The sequence below is a fragment of the Hypomesus nipponensis genome, chromosome 23, assembly GCF_054491055.1.
Source record: "Hypomesus nipponensis isolate SF chromosome 23, ASM5449105v1, whole genome shotgun sequence".
Classification (NCBI taxonomy): domain Eukaryota; kingdom Metazoa; phylum Chordata; class Actinopteri; order Osmeriformes; family Osmeridae; genus Hypomesus; species Hypomesus nipponensis.
This window is the reverse complement of record NC_140383.1, coordinates 5699916-5708253: the sequence shown is the minus strand read 5'-3', so window position 1 is coordinate 5708253 and position 8338 is coordinate 5699916. Positions and strand designations below refer to the sequence as shown.

At 43.2% G+C, this 8338-nt stretch overlaps 1 protein-coding gene across 1 annotated transcript; it reads left to right on the top strand.

Annotated features, from left to right (window-relative positions):
• The first annotated feature begins 518 nt into the window (after positions 1-518).
• LOC146233783 (uncharacterized) lies at positions 519-8012 on the top strand. The gene is made up of 10 exons (XM_084688463.1): positions 519-646; positions 1151-1447; positions 1764-2042; positions 2190-2297; positions 2478-2516; positions 2668-2718; positions 3067-3129; positions 3288-3974; positions 4222-4314; positions 4447-8012. Exons 1-10 carry the CDS (start codon positions 604-606, stop codon positions 8010-8012), a joined length of 5226 nt encoding a protein of 1741 aa, XP_084544589.1. The 5' UTR covers positions 519-603.
• Positions 8013-8338: the final 326 nt, after the last annotated feature.

The window sequence follows — 8338 nt, the reverse complement described above, 5'->3', positions numbered from 1 at the left end:
TAGGCCTACATATCTGATTGACTGTTGTTATTTTTATTTTATTTTATTATAGGCTTTTATTATGCGACGTTTGAAGGCAGACTATCATAACCCTAAGAAATGTGCATATGAATTTGCAGGGGAATAGAGCAGAGTTCACATGTTCCATTGACATCGCCTTAGGCTACAGTTGAGACCCAGAGAAACACGTTTTGTTTCAGGAAATGCCTGTAGCTTATTCAAAATCTTGAAACAACAATGGAGTTGTTTGCCTTGGCTATTTCGTAATGTTGTTCAGTATCAAGTAGCTATCAAACGGCACAAGTCGCTGAATCATTAAACTATATGACTCAAATGAGCGAACTTTACACGGGTCCTTTAAGAAGAGGTGGGTTCACCTGTAACTGAAATCAACCAGCCTACCTGTAAACGCAATATTATATATATCGAAATATTGAATCGTTGCTTTTTCAGATGTAATTTATACTTATTTCCACCACAACCCTTCCATGTGCATTTATAGGTTATCCTGAGAAATAGTAAACTTGATTGTCGTGGATAAAGAAAAAAACATTTTCTGGAAGAGACGTAAACGAAACCACAACAGTTTCACTTCGTCCTCCAATGGCTATCCGAAGTGTTATTTTATTTGTTGGAGTTTACTTTGGTGAGTAACTTAAACGTGTTTTGCATTAAGTTGTTTATAATATAATCCATCGTGTAGTTAGTTTAGGTCCTACATTTAATTAAGCTAATGTAAACTGGACCTGGACAGGTAGCTGCACCAAATTTAAGGTATTGTGATCAATCACAACTATCTGAAACTTTTCTTATTTTACCCATGATCTTTCAACAAATGAACCACAGATTGATCGAGCTAGCTTAGTTTTAGTCAGGATTTCTTTTTTTCTATCAGACATAATCTCATAAGTTTTTCGACTGACAGTTCCACGCAGCTGCGCTATTCTACAAAGTTCGAAATACTTATCTGTGGATCTTCCACACAACATTCTAGGCCTGTTGAAATATGTAGGTTATATTGTAGGCCACAGTCCATGACACTTTTGCCGCTATAATACCGTCAATGGTTAGATCTCAGAGAAACAAACAACAATGCAATGTGTTTTGTTAGTTTTTGGTAGGCCTATTGACCTGACAGGTATGATTTCAGTGTTTGTGAAAGCGGCAGACGCCGAACATGCAAAACTCGGAGGGAAGATCACTTTGGTCCCCACTGTCACGGGAGAAATGGACGAGATCTTGTGGAAACACAATGGTAATAAAGTGGTGGAGTTTGATGGTAGCCAGAACAAGGAGTTTGGCTCTTATGTGGGTAGGACCGTCCTTGACTTTGTCACCGGAGAGCTCATAATCAGTGACCTCACTACCGAAGACAGTGGACATTATGAGTTAGAAGCACACATCAACAACCTGCTGAAGTACTCACAACATCAAGTGGAGGTCATCGGTAAGTTTGTGTGGAAATTGTTTTATACTTTACTCATGCATAGGCTATTTGTGAGTACACATGTTACCACCATGCCCCAGTAGGTAGCCACTGGTCTGAAAACTTTGTAGGCTAAAGTTTTGTATAGCCGGCACATCAAGGGGGGAAAAAATCCATAAGGAGGAAAAATAAATAGATTAATAACCACAATGAATCTGCTACGCACCTCTAAATTCTAGATTATTGAATAGGATAGCCTATATTTAAGTGTGAAGAAGTTGTGGTGAACTCTACTTTTTGAAGGTGATTTGATGCCGTTTATGGTGTTTTTTCATAGCTGAAGTGGCACAGCCCACCATTATTTGTGTGGTCAACGATGCCAAGACGACTGCTTCCATGGCAACACTGCAGTGCAATGCAGACCCTAAAGACCAACAGTCCCCAATGACATACAGCTGGGAGGGGTTGGAGGGCACATTTCTTAACTCTTCATCCATTGATCAAAAGTTGTCCATCGCTGTTAAGGACAGACATGACGAGGCAGTCTTCCAGTGTTCAGTTAGCAACATTGTGAGTAAGAAGCAGGCCCAATTCCAAGTAAAGAACTGCTTCACAGGTAATACATAATTCATGACCTTACATTTGTTTTTGTCTACTTTGCTACTTTGCACATTTGACAATGTTATATAATTGTTCATCAGTAAGTGTCAGATTATATTGTAAGTACGCAACTGTACTATTGTTTTGGTGTTTCTTTATTTAGACGAAAGCTCATCTACAGTACTGGCTATCTGTCTTTCCCTGTTGAGCCTGGTCATTTTGCTGATCTTGGCTGTTCTGGCCTTGTGGTTTTATAAGAGACACAAGAAAGGTAAGACCCGTCTCACTGAACAGAGGGCCATCACATGGTAGAAGATGGGGGGGGGGGTAAAATGGTAGATCAGTTATCTAAAAGAATGATGCTTCTTTCACAAATGGTCACTTCCTTACTGTATGTCTGATGGCAATCTTTGTTTTCCCTCCAACTCTGTTTTTGTTTACTGATTCATAGCAGAATCTGCTGTTGATGTGGAGAATCCTCTGAAGCAAGGTAAGGTTATGTTTTTACAAAGCTGCATATTTTGATATGATCTTTCTACTTCCCTTTGTTAACCTAGTTTTAGTCAAGATTTTTTTATTTTTATCAGACATATCTCATCTTTGTTTTTCCTCCAACACTGTTTTTGTTTAATGATTCATAGCAAAACCTGCTCTCAAGAATCAAGATGGTGTGGATGATCCTCTGATCCCAGGTAAGGTTATTACAAAGTTGCTATCATATTTTGATATGATCCTTATATTTCCCAGGCTAACTTAGATTTCATTTCTTCCATGGTAGGCGCTGGACACAGACCCGCCAGCTTAATTATATAATAATAATATCTCATTACTTTTTCGACTGACCGTTGATCTTCCTTACAACATGCTAGACCTGTTGAAATATGTATCTTTATTTGTACAGTCCATGACACTGCTTCTGCTAGAATACCGTCAATTGTTGGATCTCAGAGAAACAAACAACGATGCAATGTGTTTTGTTTTTGGTTTAAACTATTGAATTAAAGTCACCACTATTGAAACTGTATCCTTATATTTCACAGGACAAGTGAAGGAGAAGAGACAACTATTTGAAAGACTGGCAAGGCAGCAGATTCCAACAAAAGGTCTTTATTTGCTGCTTTGGGCTCATTTGATTTAAATCAAATGAGCGTAAAGTATGTTCATTCATAGGGTGCACATCATATTTTATGATCCATTTTATTGGGAATTAGCTTCCTTACTGGTATGTAACACACATCCTCTCATTCTGTTTCTCTTTTAGGTAGACTGGATGACCAGAACAGGAGTAAGAAGCAGGAGAACATCAAAAGAACTGAACATAACTCTCACAGAGCCACACTCCCCAGCACTCAACCACTACCTCAACAAGCTCAAAGTGAAGAGAAGAGGTCTGATCCACCCACACCCTCCCAAGCTAGCATGAAAATATTACAACCTAGACCTGAACAAGAGACAGTACCAGATCAGGACCCAGCCGAGTCTGTGGGGGTCAGTCTCCCTGACCAGAAGACTGTAGTGGCTGTATGTGAAGATGGGTTACAGACAAGGGATGGGGAAACAGAGCGAAAGACAAATGATGGAGGTATTGTCAAAGATGCCCTGGACCAAAATGGAGAGGCAATCAGAAAGACAGAGCAAAAGAGAGAACACAATGGTTCAGAGAGTTCTCCAGTTTCTACGTTGAGCCCCAAAGATGATCAGATAAATGGAAGCACACCAGACTCTGCAGCTGTCTCCAAGCCTGCAGAACCGAGTCAGGTCCAACCAGAACCGGATGACTCAAAAGCTGTAAGAGATGTGGACCTATGTCAACAGAAGCCAAACACCCAGAGTGGTTCCATCTCTCCTGGGGGGGTAGTAGGGAGTGAAGAAGGATCAAAGGAGGCAGAAGAAGGGATAAAGGCAGATGTGGAAAAAGTGGGGAATACGGAGCAACAGTCCATGAAAGGTTATGTTTTTACAAAGCTGCCATCATATTTTGTAGAACGGTTAAAGATACCATAATGAGATAAGATTGTCATCAGACTTGCAGAGTTTGTAATTTGCAGAAAATATTTTAACAGAGGTTTCAAAGCATGAAAAAAACCCAAATTACTCCTCACGTGAAGGCTATGTTTCATTTTCCTTAATGTTGCAAGTACAGAGGACATTGAATCAAGTCACCACTATTGAAACTCAATCCTTATATTTCACAGGACATGTAAAGGAGAAAGTAGAAAAAATTAATGCAGAAACAACGAAGGAAAAGCAGAACAGAATACTGAAATTGCAGCAGGCTCCAAAAAAAGGTATTTATTTGCTACATTGAGCCTTCAGTATGTTCATAGGGTGCCCATCATAATTTATGATCCTTTTTATTGGGAATTAGCTTCCTTACTGGTATGTAACACACATCCTCTCATTCTATGTTTCTCTGTTAGGGAGACTGGATGACCAGAACGGGAGTAAGAAGCAGGAGAACATCGAAAGAACTGAAGATAACTCTCACAGAGCCACATTCCCCAGCACTCAAGCACTACTTCAACAAGCTCAAAGTGAAGAGAAGAAGTCTGATCCACCCACACCCTCCCATGCCAGCACGAAAATATTACAACCCAGACCTGAACAAGAGACAGTACCAGATCAGGACCCAGCAGAGTCTGTGGAGGTCAGTCTCCCTGACCAGAAGACTGTAGTGGCTGCATGTGAATCAATAACAAAGGAACCCACAGATCAGGTCATACCAGACTTAGTACCAGGACCGACAGGAGAAACCGGACATCAGGAACAACAAGACACAGGCATAGTGGGACAAACTGGGTTGCTGACAGACCTGAAGAATCCCACACAGGCTGTGTCAGAACCAGAGGCTCCCAAAAATCAGCTTGACACAAATACAGATGCCAAAACCGGGGTTCCGGCTCAGGGTCATCAGGATGAAATCTCTGAAAGCTGTTCAACCTCTTCTGGGGGCAAGGAAGGAGATGAAGATGGGTTAGAGACAAGGGATGGGGAAACAAAGCAAAAGACAAATGATGGAGGTATTGTCAAAGATGCCATGGACCAAAATGGAGAGGAAATCGGAAAGACAGAGCAAGAGAGAGAACACAATGGTTCAGAGAGTTCTCCATTTTCTACGTTGAGCCCCAAAGATGATCAGATAAATGCAAGTACACCAGACTCTGCAGCTGTCTCCAAGCCTGCAGAACCGAGTCAGGTCCAACCAGAACCAAATCAGTCAGAGCAAGCCCAAGACCTATCTCAGCAGGCTGAGGATTCAGCTCAGAGTCCAACAAAGCCCACAGATACAAGCACCCCAAAACTGACAAATGATACACAACCTCTGACTCCTACACAACCCTCAGCAGAATGCAACAGGTCTGATCCACCCTCACCCTCCCAAGCCAGCATGATCCAGTCAGACCAGAACATATTACAACCTAGACCTGAACAAGAGACAGTACCAGATCAGGACCCAGCAGAGTCTGTGAAGGTCAGTCTCCCTGACCAGAAGACTGTAGTGGCCGCATGTGTATCAATAACAAAGAAACCCACAGATCCGGCCATATCAGACTTAGTACCAGGACCGACATGTCCCACAAAGCAGGACACGGGCGCAGGAGAAACCGGACATCAGGAACAACCAGACACAGGCATAGTGGGACAAACTGGGTTGCTGACAGACCTGAAGAATCCCACACAGGCTGTGTCAGAACCAGAGGCTCCCAAAAATCAGCTTGACACAAATACAGATGCCAAAACCGGGGTTCCGGCTCAGGGTCATCAGGATGAAATCTCTGAAAGCTGTTCAACCTCTTCTGGGGGCGAGGAAGGAGATGAAGATGGGTTAGAGACAAGGGATGGGGAAACAAAGCAAAAGACAAATGATGGAGGTATTGTCAAAGATGCCATGGACCAAAATGGAGAGGAAATCGGAAAGACAGAGCAAGAGAGAGAACACAATGGTTCAGAGAGTTCTCCATTTTCTACGTTGAGCCCCAAAGATGATCAGATAAATGCAAGTACACCAGACTCTGCAGCTGTCTCCAAGCCTGCAGAACCGAGTCAGGTCCAACCAGAACCAAATCAGTCAGAGCAAGCCCAAGACCTATCTCAGCAGGCTGAGGATTCAGCTCAGAGTCCAACAAAGCCCACAGATACAAGCACCCCAAAACTGACAAATGATACACAACCTCTGACTCCTACACAACCCTCAGCAGAATGCAACAGGTCTGATCCACCCTCACCCTCCCAAGCCAGCATGATCCAGTCAGACCAGAACATATTACAACCTAGACCTGAACAAGAGACAGTACCAGATCAGGACCCAGCAGAGTCTGTGAAGGTCAGTCTCCCTGACCAGAAGACTGTAGTGGCCGCATGTGTATCAATAACAAAGAAACCCACAGATCCGGCCATATCAGACTTAGTACCAGGACCGACATGTCCCACAAAGCAGGACACGGGCGCAGGAGAAACCGGACATCAGGAACAACCAGACACAGGCATAGTGGGACAAACTGGGTTGCTGACAGACCTGAAGAATCCCACACAGGCTGTGTCAGAACCAGAGGCTCCCAAAAATCAGCTTGACACAAATACAGATGCCAAAACCGGGGTTCCGGCTCAGGGTCATCAGGATGAAATCTCTGAAAGCTGTTCAACCTCTTCTGGGGGCGAGGAAGGAGATGAAGATGGGTTAGAGACAAGGGATGGGGAAACAAAGCAAAAGACAAATGATGGAGGTATTGTCAAAGATGCCATGGACCAAAATGGAGAGGAAATCGGAAAGACAGAGCAAGAGAGAGAACACAATGGTTCAGAGAGTTCTCCATTTTCTACGTTGAGCCCCAAAGATGATCAGATAAATGCAAGTACACCAGACTCTGCAGCTGTCTCCAAGCCTGCAGAACCGAGTCAGGTCCAACCAGAACCAAATCAGTCAGAGCAAGCCCAAGACCTATCTCAGCAGGCTGAGGATTCAGCTCAGAGTCCAACAAAGCCCACAGATACAAGCACCCCAAAACTGACAAATGATACACAACCTCTGGCTCCGACTCCTACACAACCCTCAGCAGAATGCAACAGGTCTGATCCACCCTCACCCTCCCAAGCCAGCATGATCCAGTCAGACCAGAACATATTACAACCTAGACCTGAACAAGAGACAGTACCAGATCAGGACCCAGCAGAGTCTGTGGAGGTCAGTCTCTCTGACCAGAAGACTGTAGTGGCTGTATGTGAAGATGGGTTACAGACATGGGATGGGGAAACAAAGCGAAAGACAAATGATGGAGGAATTGACGAAGATGCCCTGGACCAAAATGGAGAGAACGCAATCGTAAAGACAGAGCAAGAGAGAGAACACAGTGTTTCAGAGAGTTCTCTAGATTCTACGTTGAGTCCCAAAAAGGATCAGATAAATGGAAGCACACCAGACACTGTAGCTGTCTCCAAGCCTGCAGAACTGAGTCAGGTCCAACCAGAACCGGATGACTCAAAAGCTGTAAGAAATGTGGACCTATGTCAACAGAAGCCAAACTCCCAGAGTGGTTCCATCTCTCCTGGGGGGGTAGTAGGGAGTGAAGAAGGATCAAAGGAGGCAGAGGAAGAGATGGAGGCAAGGGATGTGGAAAAAAATATACCAGAAGGGGGGGGTGATCATTCTATAGGGATAGATGGAAACATGGAAACAGTGGATGAGGAAAATAGGAAATCATTTGAAGTGGGGGATACGAAGCAACAGTCCATGAAAGAGGAAAAGACAGGCACAGGTGAGAGTGCAGAGCAACATCCAGACCCCGGAAAGAAGGCCGATGTTTCAAGCCAGAGTGAGACAGTAGAAATGGCAGAAGTGGAGAAAAATGTGAATGAGGAACCAGATGACAAAAAAGACGGGTTTGGCATAAAGGCAGACAGTCAGATGGACGGAGCAAGTTCAGATAAGCAGGCAGATGATAACACTGATGTGAAAGCTAAGGGGACAGAACAGGGTGAGACAGATTGAAAGTTAGAAGACTAGAAGGATACTGTTGAGTTGCTAGGTAGCAAACACTGTGAAAGGGACATGAAGGCAGTCAGAGAGGGTAATCAATTCTGGGAAGCAGAGCGGAGAGGCAGGGATAGCAGGAGGTAAGATTTTTTTTAACAAGAATACCGCAAAAAAAAAATATGTATATATACAATTTTATAAATGTAGAAGTGATCAAAGTGTTAATCCTGAATTATGTAAAAATAAATCTTGTTTTCGGTCTTTAGTTTTCAGAGGAAACTGTTTTGCTGTACACTGACCTTTTTTATGTTGTATAATTCTTTTTAAATTTAAAATAGCAA

Excerpts from the sequence above, each read along its gene's own strand:
- LOC146233783 (XM_084688463.1), top strand. The coding sequence starts at position 604 with ATGGCTATCCGAAGTGTTATTTTATTTGTTGGAGTTTACTTTG. Across the intron at positions 2,517-2,667 it reads GGAGAATCCTCTGAAGCAAG|CAAAACCTGCTCTCAAGAAT; the intron begins GTAAGGTTATGT and ends AATGATTCATAG. Across the intron at positions 4,315-4,446 it reads GCAGCAGGCTCCAAAAAAAG|GGAGACTGGATGACCAGAAC; the intron begins GTATTTATTTGC and ends TTTCTCTGTTAG.